At 35.9% G+C, this 19,881-nt stretch overlaps 1 protein-coding gene across 5 annotated transcripts in view; it reads right to left on the reverse strand.

Moving 5' to 3' along the window:
* Positions 1-878: 878 nt before the first annotated feature.
* Positions 879-19,881, reverse strand: part of atp6v0a1a (ATPase H+ transporting V0 subunit a1a) — a 36,844-nt gene continuing 17,841 nt past the window's right edge. For 2 of the 5 annotated variants that reach the window (XM_073841486.1, XM_073841470.1), the window contains 13 exons: positions 18,695-18,907; positions 11,818-11,968; positions 11,514-11,653; positions 10,046-10,209; positions 9,778-9,868; positions 9,574-9,692; positions 9,275-9,491; positions 9,075-9,182; positions 7,682-7,792; positions 5,576-5,593; positions 4,974-5,091; positions 2,641-2,812; positions 879-2,026 (listed from right to left, as the gene is read on the reverse strand). In XM_073841486.1, coding sequence (XP_073697587.1) covers positions 1,933-2,026; positions 2,641-2,812; positions 4,974-5,091; positions 5,576-5,593; positions 7,682-7,792; positions 9,075-9,182; positions 9,275-9,491; positions 9,574-9,692; positions 9,778-9,868; positions 10,046-10,209; positions 11,514-11,653; positions 11,818-11,968; positions 18,695-18,907 — 1,716 coding nt within the window. In that variant the 3' untranslated portion in view covers positions 879-1,932. The remainder of the gene's footprint in view (positions 2,027-2,640; positions 2,813-4,973; positions 5,092-5,575; positions 5,594-7,681; positions 7,793-9,074; positions 9,183-9,274; positions 9,492-9,573; positions 9,693-9,777; positions 9,869-10,045; positions 10,210-11,513; positions 11,654-11,817; positions 11,969-18,694; positions 18,908-19,881) is intronic. The other 3 variants (XM_073841502.1, XM_073841477.1, XM_073841493.1) reach the window with 2 other exon arrangements.

Raw genomic sequence — 19,881 nt, forward strand, 5'->3', positions numbered from 1 at the left:
TTCCTGATAATGTACTTGCCAACATGTCATTCAAGATCATATCTTTCTTTCTTCAGTTGAAAAGAAATCAAGGTTTTAAAAGAAAACATTGCAGGATTTTTCTCCATATAGAGGACTTTAATGGGGACCAACAGGTTGAAGGTCCAAACTGCAGTTTCAGTGCAGCTTCAAAGGGCTCTACACGATCCCAGTCGACGAATAAGGGTCTTATCTAGTAAAACGATTGGTCGTTTTCTAATAAAAAAATAAATAAAAAATTATACCTTGCACTAGCTTTATCTCACCCATTACGTAATCCCACATGCGTGATGTAGGTGGAAGTACCGACCCAGTGTTTACAAAGCGAACGTGCAAAGAAAGTCAAACTCTCTTTAAAAAAAGAGGTAAAACAACAACGTCTGACAATTTTCTAGTTGGAGGAGAAAATGAGATGGAGTTCTAAGACTCACACAACCTTTTGAGTACACAGACAGACTGAAGTACACAGACGAAGAACTAACCACGCATGACTTTTCCAACGCAATGTGTGTAGTTGCGGATTCACATTGCAGAGCTAGTGCAAGACAAGCATTTGTGGTTAAAAAGTATATACAATTTTTTATTTTGTAGAAAATGACTGATCGTTTCGCTTGGTTGGGATTGTGCAGAGCCCTTTGAAGCTGCATTGAAACAGCTTCAACCGGTTGATCCCCATTGAAGTCCACCATATGGAAAAAAACTTGAATTTCTTTTCAACTGAAGAAATAATGAATTTTTAATCTGGAAGTGAACTAATGCTTTAAGAAATATCACAAGAGTACGAGTGCTTTCGTTCCAAATATCAGCTTGACTAATTTGAAACCACAGCAATAACACTTAGGAAAAAAAAAAAACAGAAATATTATTACATCATTTAATGTTTATTAACATTAATATTTTAGGTATCATAATTATACTATATATAATTAATAATGATTATTAAATTAATTGTATCATACATGTATTGACATGATTTATGAACAGATATTTTTTCCACATGTATGCAAAAGAAAAAAACTCAATTATGAGTTCAGATCCACTCCTTCCTATTTATTGACAAACAAAACAGACATAATCACTCAGCTTCACTTACTGCTTTTACTTGGTATAGTTAATTTCTCAATGACTCCCTCTGGCATCTAGCAAACCAACACATTTTCTTCAGGAGCCAATGCATGTGCATGTTGTAAACTCATTTATAAACAACGATCAAAAAACCCAGAAGTGGGCACTGCAGCAGATTTATGAGATTAACAGAGTCTATATGTGTATTTGCATTTAAATCGCAATAGCAAAACACACAAAAACAGCAACACAGTTTAAGGCCAGCTAAAATATAATTACGCTTTACTTACGCTTTTGAGGGAATGCAAATATCTGCAATAAATCTGGGGGATCATCTGCATGTTATTCAGATATGCTTGATAAGGATATCAGAAGCTTGTGAAATTCTATCAAGGGAAGCTTTCTTAGTTGCATTTGAAATGAGGTCCCTTTGCATGAAAGCTATTATATAAATGTGTCAACATAAAGGATAAAAGATACATAAAAAACAACTAATAATTTAAGAGACCGGAAAAATACTAGAAACAGACACATCTCCATCTATGCAATGTATGGCAACGCCACTTGAGTTTGTGTCATTACATACCATATACATTGATGCAAGAACCGAAGAGTTATGAAATCATCTTGCAGTTCTATCTTAGATTATTTTCAGCTTTAACTAATAACATCTAGTTTACCTGCTAGATTTAAATTATTCCGTTTATGTCCTGATGTAGAACACCTGAGAGATTTAGAGCCTTACAAACTCACAGTGTTCACACAAATCATCAAATCTCACAAGCAATCTGATGGGCTCCTGTGGTTTGAAGGTGTGGTAGTTGGGGAGGGAGAGAACGTGGGTATGGTTTAGTCTTCAAACGTGCCCTCCAGAATGCTGTCAAAAGTAAAAGGCATGAACTTGAAGCCCTGTCCAGTGTAGAATTTATTCTGGAACTCCACCCTACAGAAAATAAATGGAAAAACAAGGTCAGTGAATTGCAACTATGAGTTAATAAAATAAAAGAATTTTCTGATAATTTACTTAAAAACATTCCAGGATTTTTCTCCATATAGTGGATTCAATGGGTTCAAATTGCAGTTTTTTTTAACCACAAATGCTCATCTTGCACTAGCCCGACAATCACAGATGTGTGACGTAGTAAGTAATAAATATATAAATTGTAATTTTTTTTTTTAGAAAATTACTAATTGTTTTGCTAGATAAGACCCTTATTCCTCAGCTGGGATCGTGTAGAGATCTTTGAAGCTGTAATGAAAATGCAATTTGGACCTTCAACCCATTGATCCCCATTGAAGTCCACTATATGGAGAAAAATCCTGGAATGTTTTCCTCAAAAACCTTAATTTCTTTTTGACTAAAGAAAGTCATGGACATCTTGGATGACGTAGGGGTGAGTAAATTTTTATTCTAAAGTGAACTAATCATTTAATACAACTATTTTTGCTTGACTAGCAGTGTATGTGGCCATTGATAGGGGCGACAAAGGGTAATCTGCTCTTTAAAGTGTTAACTGCTTAAATTTATAAAGGCAAGCATTGTGTCTGTGCACTTACCAATGCAATCTGAGAGCATGAAGGAAGGCAGACAGCCCTTCCATGATCAACAGGATAAACACTGTTAGTGTAGCAAAGAAGGCAAAGATGAATGACAGGGCAACGAATCCACCAAAATTCCTAGAAGCGAGGCCCATGTGCATCACCATTGACCACAGGACCTCAGAGAGCTCTGTAATAAAACAGAAACACTTTTTAAGAATCACTTTGTAAAGAATTACTTTATTTCCCTACATTTCATATTGAGAGGAAAATATGATGGACTTTAATTACTTGTCTATAAAGAAGAATTGAGCATAATTCAATTTTCATACATTCCCTGATATTACCAGCTTTTTCATGATTATGGGAATTTACCCTTCGCAGGGAGTTTGATTGACAGGCGATCTGACCAATCATAACGCAGAATCTAACATTTTGTCCGACAAACCAACCAGACAGAAGAGTAGATTAACGTTGGTGGACTTAGGCCGCGATCACACCGAACGCGTCTTTTAGTTCTAAAAACGCGAGGCGCACAGCACTGCCTTGTTTGGTGACTTTTAATAAAAGAGCAGTGTGCTGCGTTTTTTTTTTATGTTGCTAAGCAACGACCAAGACAGCTGTCCTGTCAGTCAAATCAAAGGATTATAGCGCGAGCGCTCTAAAATCTTAGTTTTTTTTGCTGTTAAGTAAACTGTCATATTATCAGAAAGCCTAAATAATACAGCTCCGGGTTACCCACGATAGACACCAAAGGTTTCTCCTCTATTTCTTGCAGTCTCCCGACTTTTTAAGCAACGGTAAACTTTCATCACCACAACAGAAGGCCCGCCTCTCTATTCATTCGATTGGTCAATGGAAAAGAACGCGAATGACGTTGGGCGTTTTTCCGCTCAGAGTTGATTTTTTTTTCAACTTCAGGCGCTCAGAGCGCTTCTGCAAAAACGCGAGGCGCAGCAGGCGGCGAAAACGCGAGGCGCCTGGTGCGCATAAGCGGCGCGCAGAACGCTCACTGCCAACAGAAAACCATTCAAAAGAGGCGCCTCCAACTGCTAAAACGCGTTCGGTATGATCGCGGCCTTAAAGGGCTAGTCCACCCCCCCAAAAAATTAGCCCAATTATTTACTCACCATCCAGGCATCCTAGGTGTATGTGACTTTTATTATACTGCCTAAGAACTGCATGGGCGGGTGTTCTTCTTCATCAGTCCAAATTCCAATAAAGAGCATCAATCCATAATAAAAAGTGCCTCACACTTTTAACAATAAAGGCCTCCTGTAGTGAATCGATTAATTTTTGCAGTTCTGGGCAGGTGACGTAGGATGTTGGCGGTGCGAATGAACTCAGAAGTGACGAATGTGAACGCGCCTTGGACAGATCAAAACAAAACACTGGTCACGACTTAAATGTACAAAATGAGGATTTGTAAAGAAAAATGTCAGAGGATTTCGATATAAGCCAAAAGGAGACTGGTTTCCCTTTGCTGAAGTAAAGAAACTTTGCTTCCTTTGCGCTTGTTCAACGTCGTTGTCCTACGTCATCCACTCGGAAGGGCTTCTGTGTACGACCAGTTGGCAAAAGCTAGATTAAGGTGATTATTATGTTTTAAATATGGGTATTTTTCTTACAAAAATACATCGATTCACTTTATTCACCCTGCCAAAGCAATGTGAGGCACTTTTTATTATGGATGGATGCACTTTATTGGACTTGTTCTGGACTGATGAAGACAAACCCCTGCATTTCTAAAGCTTGAAAATGCCAGTATAATTTTTAATTTACCTATGATTGGATTCGTCTGAAAGAAGGAAGTCATATACACCTAGGATGCCTAGAGGTTGAGTAAATAATAGGCTAATTTTTGTTTTAAACCCTCAAACTAACCCTTTAAACTTAAAAAAGGTGTATTGATGTCTTTTCACGGTTGAAACAAAATACCTTGTGTTGTTTTATTCATGTTTATTTCATACTACAACTAGTAAAGACGAGGAGATGATGGTTCACGTGCTGTTTGAACTGAGCTGCTACAGTGATCTGTCATGCCACATTAAAGAGCCACAAAACGTTATTTATTGTATTATGTTTCTTACAAAATGACAAAACTTAAAAGCTGAAACCTTGTTTCAAGCCAAAAGTAACCTGCTCTGTCTTGTTTGTTGGCACGTTATCAGTTTACTCTTTGCTTCGCAATGTTTTTCTCAAGATGTGTGGCATGAGAGCACCATGGTTTGTCGGACCTAGAAACAGTAACGAAGAGAGGCGGGACTTTGCGAAGGGTCAATTCTGTTCATACTTTCTTTGGGTGGAATCGGTACAATAAATGTACTTACACATGTGTGTGCATTACTTACGCGCATGGGCCAGACTCAGCGCCCAAAGCCGTAGATAAGAGGCGGTATTTGAGATGCAGCCTAGGCAGTACTCTATAGTGTGAATGGCTTGATGCACTGCAACATCTGCAAAATCAAACTAACGACAGAGAGAAAGAAAGAGAGCAATAAGAGCTGTTCAGACTAATGAAAACACAAAAATCAAATCCCACTCCCAGCTCAATCACAGCATGATTAGCAGCCCTGAATCTCATGGGCACGAGGGCCTTTCAGATCATCAGCATCATTTGGTGTGATACATATCACAATCACACTCCATCACGACTCATTGGATTATGCCCATGTAACGGTGGTGGCTAAAACAAAGGAAATTGAGTGTCTAGAAAAGAATCTAGTTGTACTGGAAAAGGACCGAACACCAACTACAGGAGACTACCCAACACTGAAGCCTGCAGGAACACACACACAAGCCAAAGTGCAAGAGAATTGCACAAGTAATGGCGCACACACACACACACACACACACACACACACACACACACACACACACACACACACACACAAATGTAAAGAAATGACAACAAACGTCTACACAGAGAGTCGAGAAGGCTGTGTGCTCTTACCACTTCCTCCTCTGACTGCTTGAAAGGTAATCAGACACATGCACAGACAGACACACAGGGTTAAAACAAGGTTAATGACAGAGTTAGAATCTGATGAAGAGACAGTGAGAGGAAAAATACACCTAGGTTTACAGAAAATGCAAAGATGTAATAACCAACACATTTATTGCCAGTCACAGCAAAATGCAGTGGCCCCACAAAGTATTCAGACACTTAAGCCACACTTACAAATGCATGAATGACAGTGCATGACATAAAATATAACAAAGCAAGTGGCATTTATTTTTTAAGAGACACATAGCTCACCAACTAAAACATTTCATAAAGTGATTTAGGTTTGAAACAGACAGTTTGGACATTTTCTGTTTGTCAAAATAGGAACGTGATGTGATTAATTACACCTGTTAGGACACCTTCGTGAAACTGAGAGGGACTGACTTTATATGTCCACTTAAAATCGCTGTGACCAGTAATTACAAAAATAGCAAAGAAATCACCTGGTGTCATTTGTTTGCAAATGCCACTTGGTTTTTGTAAATTTAAAAAGGGTAGTTCACCCAAAAAAAGAAATTCTGTCATTAATTACACTTATGTTGTTCCAAACCTGTAAGGCTTTTGTTCATGTTCAGAAATTAAGATATTTTTGATGAAACTGAAATTAAATTAGTCCATGCAACATCAGTATTTCATCTGTAATTTTATTAACTACTAGAATATTATAAAAATCCCCCCCCAAAAAACAAAATTCAAGTTTTTTTTTTATTTTTTTACAAAAAACTAAAAACAAGAATTTAGCTAAGGGGGGAGGAGCTGTTTTCTAATTTTTCTACTTCCCATATTGAATCAAAAAACAAGTGAACAAATTATACAAAACTTAAACGTGTGTTCAGGAAAATACCACAATGCATGCGGCATGCTTTGTTTACAAGTAGAAGATGACGCACACCATACATAAAACAGTCTTCGGAAACATCTGAAGATTTCGACAGAGAGGACGACTTGCAGTTTTTTGCCCAGCCTTACTTATTTGAACCAGAATATACAGACGATTAACGAAGAGAGATGGACTTCTTATGTTGAAATTGTTGAATTGTTTTTTTTTGGTATCTTTTCGCACAAAGAGTATTCTTAGCTTCATACAATTTTGGTTGAACCGCTGATGTCACATGGACTATTTTAACAATGCCCTTACTACCTTTCTGGGTGTTAAACGTTCCAGTTGCGTTGCTGTCTATCAGGATCAGAAAGCTCTTGGATTTCATCAAAAATATCTTAATTTCTGTTCTGAAGATGAACAAAGGTCTTATGGTTTTGAAACAACAAGAGGTTGACTATTCTTTCAAGTGCGGCTTCAGTGACCAAATACTTTATAGGGTCACTAAAAACGCCAAAATGAGAGAGTCAGTCTCCAGTAAAGTGACTTTAATGGCTGACTGTGACTGTGGAACGGAAGGTGGAAGAATATTTGGCACTAATGCACTAAAAAAGAAGCCTGAAAATATTGCAGGTTATCTGCTTCCATTTTATTTCCAGAGAAGAGAAACCCTGTTAGCCAGGTGGGTGTTTGTTTATTGTTTTGAGGCTGGTTGCCATGGGATACAGTGGTTGGAGGGAGAGATAGTGCTTTTAAAAGGGGCTGCCCCAATTTAGACCAGCACTGGTATGCAGATCACAGATCCAGTGAGTCACAGAATGGAATGCCCACTGCAGACGAACGACCCCACTGACAACTGCAGCGGCTTTTACTCGGGTGTGACTTGTCGCCGTGCGGGTGGGAACAAGTTTCACATAGAATACTAAAAAGAAATTCACTTTAATTATTCTTATGATAAAGCGTTAAGATATTTCCAGGATCAACAGATGACCTCACGTGGAGTGTCAGACAGAAAAACCCGACCCAAACAAATATCCAGATAAATGGGTTGGCAGAACATGCATCATAGAAAGACTATTGTTACATTTCACAAAATAAAGCATTTTTGTAAAATGAAAAGAAACAAGGATGGGTAAACTATTACATTAGTAAAATGATTAGTTATTCTATAGGCTAGTTGTTTGAGAGATAGACAGACATATATAAAAAAAAGAGAGATAATGTTCCCTCACCTCAGGTGAATCTTCCTCTAAGTTTTGGGAAAGCTGGTCATGTTGAATGATCTCAGCTTCATCCTCTGTGGGGCCGTTACCCACATGTATTCCCCCAAAGTTTTGCGTTCCCTGCAGAAAAAGTCACACTAGGTCATGGATGTGTGTAGAATTAATGTATAGGTTTTAGCTGAGCCTTTACATAGTAATCATGGTTTCCACACTTTATAACTAATAAAAAAAGTCAGCAAATTAAAATGATTTCTGAAGGATCGTGTGACACTAAAGGTGTAAATTCAGGAATAAATCACATTTGAAAACATTAAAATAGAAAGCAGTTATTTTAAATGGTAGTAATATTTTACAACATTTGTTTTTGTGTATTTGTGTTACTTTCAAATTTTTAAAATATCTTGACAATACAACTACACTTATGAGACATCCATGTGGACATTAATGGCTATTTTAAATAATTTCACTACTGGTGTAGCAATGATTATTCATGTTCACAATCTAAACACTCCACATCCCACATACGACTTATTCTGGATACAGATATTACAAGATAAAAACACTGTCTAAAAATAAATGCACTACCGGTCAAAAGTTTTTGGACAGTCAGATTTTTAAAGGTTTTTCAAAGAAGACTCTTCTGCTCACCAAGCCTGCAATTTTTTTTTTTTTTTTTAACCAAAGTACAGCAAAAACAGTAAAATTTTGAAATATTTGTACTATTTAAAATAACTATTTTCTATTTGAATACATTTTTAAATGTAATTTATTCCTGTGATCAAAGCTAAATTTTCAGCATCTTTACTACAGTCTTCAGTGTCACATGATCCTTCAGAAATCATTCTAATATGCTGATTTGCTGTGCAATAAACATTTCTTGGGGGGGGGGGGGGGGGATTAATAATTTTATTTAGCAAGGATGCTTTAAATTGATCAAAAATTGATCAAAATAATGTTACAATTTTTTTTTTTATTTCAGATAAATGCTGTTCTTCTGAACTTCCTATTCATTAAAGAAGCCTGAAACAAATTCTACTCAGCTGTTTACAACATAATAATAATAATAGTTATTTTTGAGCAGCAAATCAGAGTATTAAAATGATTTCTGAAGGATCGTGTGACTGGAGTAATGAAGCTAAAAATTCAGCTTTGAAATCGCAGGAATTAATTACATTTTAAAAGAAGTTTTAAAAAAAAGCAGTTATTTTAAATAATAAAAATATTTCTACATTTTACTGTTTTCGCTTTACTTTGGATCAAATAAATGCAGGCTTGGTGAGCAGAAGAGACTTCTTTAAAAAACAATAAAAATCTTACTGCCCAAAAAATGTTTGACTGGTAGTGTATCTTTAAAACTGGTCACGTAGGAATCTCTAATGTGGTGTGTCGAACAGGTCCTTACCAGATTTCTTCTCCAGAGGTATTGCCTGCGCATTACTAAGGTCTTTACTATAAGCATACACGGTACACAGGCGAGGGCTATAATAACTAGCAGACACTGAATTACAACCTACAGAGACAAAGAAAAAGAGAGAAACAGTTTTAAATGTCAAGTTGACTCATTTGCCACATATACCGATGAGTTCATGTCAGTGTGTGTACCTGTCCCGTGTAAAATGGTTTGTTTGTGGGATCGTTGTAGCTGAAGAGGCACATGTTGATGAAGGTTATTAGAAGACTGGGGGCTTCTTTGGAGCTCTTGGCATCATATGCCAGCCACTTGTAAAAAATGAGGAGTACCAGGTAACCAAACAAACTGACCAAGAAGACGATCTCAGGAATGAAACCCAGGAAGATATTCAGAGGTTTTTTGAAGTACCTTAACATAGAGACAAATAGACTTCAATTAGAATTAAATGTTAATACACATCTACTAAGAGTAACAACAGACATGTGCGTACATGTGATTGAAAAGACTGAGAGTAACTCCAAACGTCATGTGGACGACTCCCAGAATTATCGACATCTTCATCTTGAAGGAGTTCAGAAACGTGAGCTTATTGGCGGCAATGTTCCAGATCTGTAAGAGGAGAAAGGAAACAGATCTTAAAGGGCTGAAGTTAGACTATCTTTGTCTCAGAACTGTTTTGAAACTAGGTGCTTACTGGGTCAATGCCAATTGGATAGGGTCCATTAAACACTTTTGGCACATCAGGGTTTAGCTGCAATACCCGGTTATCCTCCAGTGTCTTAAACCTGATTGAGATAATGGAAAAGCTGCGTTAAAAATAATCATGTCCTAATGGCTATGCATGAAGATTTAATCTGAATAATCAGTTCAAACTCAAACAAGTGGCTAATTATGAGAACCCCCATAAAACAACAATGAACCCTCAGAGAAAGAGAAAGGTAAAAACAATGGGAACAACTCACGTCCAGTTCTCTCCTTTCTCTCCAAACATGGGTCTGACACTCCAGCCCGAGCCGAAGACATTGAGAGATTTGGAGAAGCAGTCGTTGTAGATAATCCCAGTATAAACTGAAAATAGTCCCATCAGGAGAATAATGTAACGGCCCGCAAAAATCATGTTAAACATCTAGAGACAGAGAGAAAACTGTGATTTGTAATGGCCCAAACTATCAAATAAATGTAGAATCTATAAAAAGGAAGTATATTTAATATAAAGCTTGTTAAATTGCATCTTTTTACCAATTACTATAAAGGCCAGTATGACCAATAGAAATACAGTTTCTTATTTATTTTCCGATTTTCTGAATAAAAGCCATAAACTGTACATTTTTAGATTTTTAATTACCAGATAAATGATCAATCTTACACTGCCTTTCAAAAGTTTGGGGTCAGTAAGATTATTAAATGTTTTTTATGTGATCAATAACTAAAAAAAAAGGTAATATTATTGCAATTAAATTTTTTTTTTTTTTTTTTTAAATGTACTTTAAAACATTACGTTATTCCTGTTTCAGCATCATTACTCCGGTCTTAAGTGTCACATGATCCTTCCGTGCTGGAAACAGTTGTGCTGCTTAATATTTTGTTGGAACCTGTGATACTTTTATCAGGATTCTTTGATGAATAAAAAGTTAAAGAACAGCTTTTATTCAAAATAGAAATCTTTTATTAACATATATAAGCACTTTTGAACAATTTAACACATCCTTGCTGAATAAAAGTATTAATTTCTTTCAAAGAAAGAAAAAAAAAAGACCCCAAACTTTGAATGGTAGTGTACATTATTACAAAAGATTTCCATTTTAAATAAATACTGTTCTTTTAAACTTTTTATTCATCAAAGAATCCTGAAAAATTATCACAGGATCCAAAAAAAAAAAAAAAAAATGCTGTTTCCAACATTGAGAATAAATCAGCATTTTAGAATGATTTCTGAAGGATCGTGTGACACTAAAGACTGGACTAATTATGCTGAAAATTCAGCTTTGCATCTCAGGAATAAATTCTATTTTAAAGTATATTTTATTATATTATTTTATTTATTGTTCTGTATTTTTAATAAAAAACACTAGCAGAAAAGTCTTGAAAAACATTACAAATATTACTGATGCCAAACTTCTGAACGGTTGTGTATAACTTTTAACCTAAACCTAAAACTATCATCACACAAATCCATTATGATAAATGTCACATTTAGATTTGCTTCTATTTAGTGTGAAATAACCCATAATAAAAGTCTGTTTTATTCTTTACTTCAAAACTTAAACATAAAATCAATTTAAAAATCAAAATAGTTAAAACAAGTAAGATCAATATTTTCTGTATTCAGTATCTACACATAAATAAAGACTATGAATAATAATTCATTTGAACAAGATGATCAAACAATAATTATGAGATGGGTGGATACATGGACAGGAGGATAGATACCTCATTGTCGTTTTTCTGGGCAATTAGTCGGGTCTCTCGCAGTACCAAATAAAGTGCAGCGCAGGTCATGAGTATACCGTGACCCAGATCGCCAAACATGACCGCAAACAGGAAGGGGAATGTGATGATGGTGTATGGAGCTGAACATGGATACAAAAAATATGTTGTGACACAAAAAAACAAAAAAAAAAATGAAATAGCACACCAGTAGCACACCAGGATCGGCTGATCAGCAGCTCATTTTAATTACTACAAAGGATATTGGGACTTGCTCTGTGACAGAATTATTAAAGGTCAGGGTTACCAGGGTTGATTTCCCGGTAGTTGCTGATGCCATAGGCATCAACGATGCTCTGAAATCCAGAGGTGAACTTATTGGTTTTGTTGTAGGTGGGTGGGGTCTGTTTGGTCTGCATTCTGTTCAGGATGGAGGGAACGGTGGATCCACTTTTCTCCTGCATGAAGTAGAGCAAAATTTAACACAAACAGCCATGCGTCAACTTTTTATTTACAGTTGAGGTCAAAAGTTTACAATACATTCTGAATTTAAAGATCACGGACATTTTTGTCTTCTGGGAAACATGTAACTATCTTCTGTAGCCTCTAAATGGCAGTACCAAAAGAAAAAAATATGATATTCAGGCAAAATAAGAAAAATGTACACATCTCCATTCTGTGCAAAAGTTTTCACTCCCAGCTCTTCATGCATTGCGTTTCCTTCTGGAACATCAGTGAGCGTTTGAACCTTCTGTAATAGTAGCAAAAATGCTGAAAAACCAAATGGACTTTTCTGAAGAACAGCAGGCAGTTTAACAGGACAAACAAGGGACTCATGAACTCTTATTTAAGCCAGTACTAAAAAAAACAAACATGGATTTTGTATGAGCCATCTTATTTTGGTAAATTTAATTAACATTTTGCAGATTCTGAAGAGGGGGGGGGGGGGTGTAGACTTTTGACCTCAACTGTATTTAGTCATATATATAGTCAATCTTGACCTGTTTTTGTTTAGTCAAGTTTCTGTCTAAGCATTTTAGTCTAGTTTTGGTCAATAAAATCTTCACATTTTCATTATTCTGTATTATGGTTTAACTGGTTAGACTAATGCACTCTCTCTGCCTACATTATGAAAACTGGTAATGAAACAAAAAATAAGTCTATTATAATAAAGGTGAAATTCCTAACAGTAATTCCAATAATTCCAAATTTCAATAATGCCTCTCTATTAAAACAACAGCGGGTATGCTGTTCACATTTACTCAGCAACCACAATCGCAAACAATATAGTCAAGATCTCATGACAGAACACAGACTGGCTCAATGACACTTTCATTTAAGCTGAACATCTCACATGGAGATGCTCCAGCTTACTTGTTTGTCGGTGGTTTCAAATTATCGCTGCACTTCATTAAGTAAAAGCAAGCATGTGGCATGGGGATTTGAACTTTTGATATCTGGCAACCGTACACATAACAAATAAATAGAGATTTTGTTTTTCTTAAAAAAAAAATACATTTAGTCTCATCGTTTATTGTCAATGATATTACATGTTGATATAGTCACAGTTGTCATTTATTGACAGTATTGTAGTCTTGTCATCGCCTCGTTTTAGTCATGGGAAAAAACCTAATCATGGAACATTTTTCATGATAGTTTTCATTAAAGAAATTAACACTATTTGTAACTCTACATTGCTTTTACACAAATGTTAATTTATCTGCGGAAAATGTGTCACTTATGGGCTTAAATTTTAAACAGATGCTGCATATTATAATCTGAACTTGAGTACCAACTTTACAGCATGCAAGTGCGTATGAAGGCAATGTGTAAGACAGCTGATATTAATAGCCACTAGTTAAATAAGGCATGAGGAAGAATGCCATGTGTAAGGACAGGCTTTGAACTAGCACGCAAGCACAATCCCTCACATTTCAACACACTGCCTACATGGACTTAACACTATTACACGTCTAGTTTAAGTTCAGAAGGAAGCTGCTTTTTTGTTACCAAACAATGCCTTACATGGATTTACACATTAGTAAGAATCCACTTGTAAGAATCCCTCTGTAGGTTGCTGGCTATAAATCCACAACCCGTTTTAACCCTATAAAGACTGAGAGGCAGACACAGAAGAACAGAAGGAGAATTTGTGTGAGTAGTTAAACCTCTTACGATGTGACTATTACAAGGTTAACACTGTAGTGACCTCTGACCCTTACACTACAACTTCTCACCACAAGGATTACAGGTATTACTCCCACTCCACCCTTAATGTCCTGCTGTGAGAACCTGGACCTCACAGAGGCATCATACCATCTGCTGTGAATAAGCTATGAGAATCTACAATTCACCACTCAAGCGATCTTCAGCACACACTAGATCATCCCGAGACCAAATAATTCACTGAACTGTGTAAGAAATCAGAAAAAAATACTATGCAAACGAACCACTTAGTAACATCATAGCGGAGAACATACTTGTATATACAAGTATGGCTATTAAATGAAGGCACTGTTTACTGGTATGCAATAAAAACACAATATAAATATCTTTTAAATGCACATTACAACTTTTTCATAAAGCATTTATGTATTTTCCAATATATGCAATGCACATCTGGAAAAGAAAAGAGCAGAAGTGATGGACAGAGTCCACTTGTGGTGCTGTGTGAAGGGGCTCAGGTTTCAGCTGCTCTTGACCACAGGAAAATTCAAACTTTGATCTGACGGGTCCCATGACTCAATGTAAAAGCATCTGGGCATTCCGTCCTAACACTCAGTCCCCTGTGCGCATGTGTCTGTGTGTCCTGGGATAATAGAAGCTAAAGCCATGTTTACAAAGTGTGACTCATTGTATGTGATGACAAGAACAAATCGGCTACTCCTTAGAGATAACACATGCGTTGTGGTAATATATGTCATCTAACATACCAATGTAAAACGGACTAAATACAGCCTCTATGTAATGCATCTTACATCAGGAGTCTTGTGAAGGCCTGCACAAATATAATTAATATTTTATGTCCATACATATCAAAGCCACACAATCTTAAAATAAATAGATTTTTTTTAACTAAAGCCCGGCTCACACTACAGGAGTTTTAGCCCGATTTTGCCCCGATTTTCCCCTTCCGAGAATCGGAGCAAAAATCTTGTCAAGCACCTCTATCGGCCCCGATGTTCGGCGCAGATTATCTTGTAATGTGAGGCGTTCAAAGATCGAATCTTGCATCTCCCGATCTGCTAGCTCACAGATCGGGGCTGCCCCGATCAAATCAAATATGTTTGATATTTAAGATTTTAAATCGCGATGATGACGCTATGTGCTTATCAGTACTTTCACAACAGCCAATGAGTGACCACAAAACACGGGTCGTTTGATAGTGGAGATGAAGGAAACTGCTTCTTGAGTTTTTGTAGTAACTGTCTTGTCAGCATAATGTGTCGAAAACGTACCAAAACTGTAAGGAGAAAGAGGAGCTATGCTGAGGTAAAATTGTCTTATAGTTTTGAATAGGCAGATTTTTACCACAGCGGTAGCGAAGTGTTTTATAAATATATATACTGACGTTTGTGTACATAGGCCTATATATAAATACAAATGTATATAATTTTGAAACACAAAATAAATTAGGCTCAAACATTATTAATAAAAAGTGCCTGTTTATTTTAGCACTTACGTCAGTGAACAAAAAACGCTCAAATAAATTAAAGAAATAATATATTTAAATAAGAAAGTAGCCTAAATACAATGTTAAATAGGCTATTAAACAAACATTCGTTGCAAAAATGTCGGACAGCTCATCAGAACTACTGGCCCAAGTCCGACTGGAACCTGTCTTTTTTCCTCTTTCTCTTCCCCATTACACAGCTGCTGTCTTTAATAGCAAAGTGATTACATTTATTTTCGTTTCTTTAGTTTATAAAGTGAATTTAGAGATATATTTGGAACATTTTTTGTTTGTTCAATTCAAGTTTTTTTTTTTTTTTTTTTAAAGTAATGCGACCAGCGGCAAACAGATCAATTTAGCCTTCTCAAGCCATCATGATTTAAATTAAAATCTATATCTATATCTATATATATATTTATAAACTTAAAGCATATCATAATATTTGTTTAATCGTTTAACCTAGATAATGTGTGCTAATAGGCACATATCCAATCGTTTGCGGAGATTGAAAGCTGGAGCGCACCTACATGCATTCGCCGGTGCAATGTGAAACTTCATTTTTGCTCATAAAGCGGCCAGAGTAATATATCATTCAGAATTGTAAAGGGTCTACCTTAGTTCGTGTGTACACAGCGTTAACAAAACGTGCTTTTGAAGAAAACAAACAGGATACGCTTTCTGATGTCTGGTGTTAAAAAGGAGCGCTTCACAATAATTAATATACGCTTTAAATTATTACTTCACTACTATAAAACGAAATAATTAAAATCGAAAACAAAACTCTTTCATAAGCTATAGGCCTAATTCATAAAGATGCATTTAGGCTTTAAAAGTGAGCAGATGGTGAGTCAAGATAGTCAACTTCATCTTTGCGACACGGACTTATTATTATTAATTCAAATATCTCCTTAATTTTTGCCCCGACACATTCATGGTAATTACTTTTTCTGGGGCCATTGAGACCATCACAGCCCTAGTTTTGAACATACCAGGTGAGTGCACAAGTTAACCTATGTAAACATTAGTTGCTGAAATGGAGATTGGCTGTGTGAGATCAGGAGGCATGATAATCCTAATAATATCTTGTAGTGTGTGATGCGCCAGGATTTTCAAATCTTATAGTGCGTGCATGTTTAAGATTTCAGGTAAGATAATCTGCGAAGATTCTCCTTATGTGTGCGCTGCAACCAGATTTCATAATCGGTTAGGATTTTAAAACTCCTGTAGTGTGAGCCGGGCTTAAATTAAAACAGGCTAAGGCACACATTCAACTGCAAAAGAGGTTAACTGCTAATGTTAATTTTTTCAGCCATTTCATTAGTCTTAGTCCTGGGTCAAATGTACTTTTTAATCATCATATTTAGTCAACAGTGTCCTGTTTTTGTTTTAGTTAAATGTCTGAGCATTTTAGTCTAAAATATTAGTCACATTTTCATCATGCTGTTTAATAGTTAAACTGATCAAAAAAAAAAAACTATTTGCTCAATATTATAATCATAATGATTGTTGTCATTTGACATTTATTTTTGCATTTCAGGTATTGCACTTTCATCATCAATAGAATGTTGTTTATCTTACCTCATCTAGTGTACTGATTTATTAAGATATTTATTATATAAATTAATATCAAAGACTTATTTAATTTCTAATAATTCCAAAGGGCAATAATGTATCTCTATTAAAACAACAGCGGTTGAGTAATTGCACTTATTCAGCAACCACAATCGCAAACAAGTCGAGATCTCATGACAGAACACAGACTTGCTGAATGACACTGAAATTTAGCGATCTCCACGTGAAATGTTTGGCTTAAATGAAAGTTTACTTGTTTGTCAGTGTTTTTAGATCATTGCCTGCGCTTCCGCACTGAAGAGCGAACGTGTGCGCTTAGTTGCCAGATTGCAAAAATTAAACAAAACACTGGACAGAAACTGTATGATTGTAACAGAGAAGCTCTGATTTGGGGATCTGAACTCTTGTCTGGCAATCACATACATGAAAGCTTGCATAATAGAGGCACGTATAGCATTGTGCAATAATATATTGTCTCTTGTTCTGATGAAAATAAAAAAGATTTGGGTCAAGTTTTATTTTTATACAAAAAAAAGAATGTCAACGAACATTTTTCATTGTTTTTGTTAACAAAATTATCACTATATTACTGCAAGTTTAAAATACTCAAGACGCATTTTATTCACCAGATGCATATGTATTAAAAATATTATATGTACTAATAAATCAAAACATACAAATTAGAGGTCGACCGACATTATATTCTGCAGACGCGATGGGTAAAAAAGAAAAGCAGTAAACAGATTGTGCTGATGAGTAAAATCTTTATACTGAATGTGTTAATGTATTATGTGGTAATGTCAAAATAGCTCAAAGAAAAGCCAACAGAATTAACACTAAATTAAATGTTAAATTTTACTCTAAAAAACTGACATTGTTATATTTATGCATTTAAAATGTATTCTACCTCTCTTCAGGGAAAAAAACAGTCAGAAATATTTTCCCCTCATCATGCATTTAGAAAACAAAAAAAAAAATTCCCCCAATAAAATGCTCCTTCAAATAAGAATGACCTTCCCTCTAATATAACAAACTAGTAACAGCAAGTAGCAAATCGTGGTTAATGGCTATTACATAAACTTAAGACGACTGGCTGTTAAATACGTCCCTCAAAAATGTCCAAAAACAATATTCTGTTTTAATAGGATCTACCGTCTCAAGCCATTTCATGGGGTCTTTAAAATATCCATAACTCCATAAACTACAACTGTTCCAATAGGCCTATGTTAAATTAGCCTAAACACATCTTTAGTACAGTCCTAACTAGAGTTTAAATGTCAATGACACAAACCAATTGTAACATTTAAGATGCTGATTTGAGAATAGATATCATTCTTATGACAATGAATGTTTTGAAGAGTAAATGTAATTATAAAGAGTTACCCTGTGATTTGATTTGCTGGATTCAGTTATACTAGGTAGCAGCCTGAAGACACTGTACCTCTGGCTTAAGATCTTAGTAGGTTTACAGAAACAACCAATATATGTTACCCTGGACCACAAAACCAGTCATAAGGGTCAATTTTTTGAAAATGAGATTTATACATCATATAAATCCATTTCCATTGGTGTATGGTTTGTTAAGATAGGACAATATTTGGCCAAGATACAACTATTTGAAAATCTGGAATCTGAGGGTGCAAAAAAAAAAAAAATCTAATTATTGAGAAAATCGTTGTGGAAAATTAAGTTCTTAGCAAGGCATACTACTAATCAAAAATTATGTTTTTTTTTATATATTTATGTAGGAAATTAACAAAATATCTTCATGGAACATAATCTTTACTTAATAATGATTTTTGGCATAAAATAAAAAAAAAACGATCATTTTGATTCATACAATGTATTGTTGACTATTGCTACAAATATACCCGTGCTACTTATGACTGATTTTGTGGTCCAGGGTCACAGATGTGTATGCATGAGTGTGGGTCCTCACCGTGCCCCGACGCAGGGCAAACTGAATGGAGTCTAGATCTGACACGGGGCACCAGATCTCAGCAATCAGACACTTCTGAGTGACATCGATGTTGCAGAGGTTCAGAGTGTGATAAATGGCTTTCATCTTCCGGACCTTAATGAACCATACTCGGACAGTCTTGGCAGCCGCCTGTAAAACACGCTGCCTGTGATCCTCCGTCTGATTCAGCACCTGGAACACACAACAGAGAGGAAGAGCAGGGGTTAAAATGGGAAATATAAGATCACTGAACAAGTGAGAAGATATAGTCACAATTAGAGCTAAAAAGAGCAACCTCAGAGACATGAATATCTCAGCAGACTGCAGTTTAGTGACAAGTCTGATATGGAAACATACTGTAGTGATTTTAAATATCCTATAAATGTCTAAATGTTTTTTTGTGAATATATATTTTTTACAGCTGATTAAAAATATCTTAATTTGTGTTCTGAAGATGAACGAAGGGTTTACAGGTTTGGAACAACATGAGAATGAGAAATTAATGACGGAATTTTCATTTTTTAGTGAACTACCCCTTTAGGTCAGGAGAAGTACACAGAATAACGGTTCTTCATTTAGTTTGAAAAAAAAAAAGCTTTGGGGTTAGTGAGGAAGTTCAGTAATGACTCAGTAATGATTGGATTCAAATCATTCATTTGCTCATAAGCTTGTGAATATTTTTGAGAAACCATTAGACAAGAAAGATTTAGCAGTAGCCAATGCCACCGCACTTTAGTTACAGGTGTTATTCAGAGCTATTGCAAGAATAGCAACAAACAATGGCTCAACTTCAATTATTTGTTCATTGGGAAAGTATACAAGCTGCCTCTGTATGCTCTTCTATAAATAGGATAATTCAAGAGCCACACCTGTTGGTAAATATGTTTGTGAATCCCAAACATTGGTGGTGTGAACATAGCCAATATGGCTTCTATTTAAGTAAGGTGGATTTCTCAATCATTCAGGAGTGGCCAGGGAAGTGTGCCAGTGTCTGGCAACATTAGCATCCAAGTGCGCATTCTCACTCACACGGGTGGGACATACGCAGCCGCCCACTCTGAAATCAGACACACTCGGCCAGGCTAGAATATCCCACATGCTCACCCACACTGAAAACATACGGAGACTCACCCACGCTGACAAATCAGGCAAAATTGCCCACTCTG

Source organism: Garra rufa, chromosome 1 (genome assembly GCF_049309525.1).
Source record: "Garra rufa chromosome 1, GarRuf1.0, whole genome shotgun sequence".
In the NCBI taxonomy this organism is placed as follows: domain Eukaryota; kingdom Metazoa; phylum Chordata; class Actinopteri; order Cypriniformes; family Cyprinidae; genus Garra; species Garra rufa.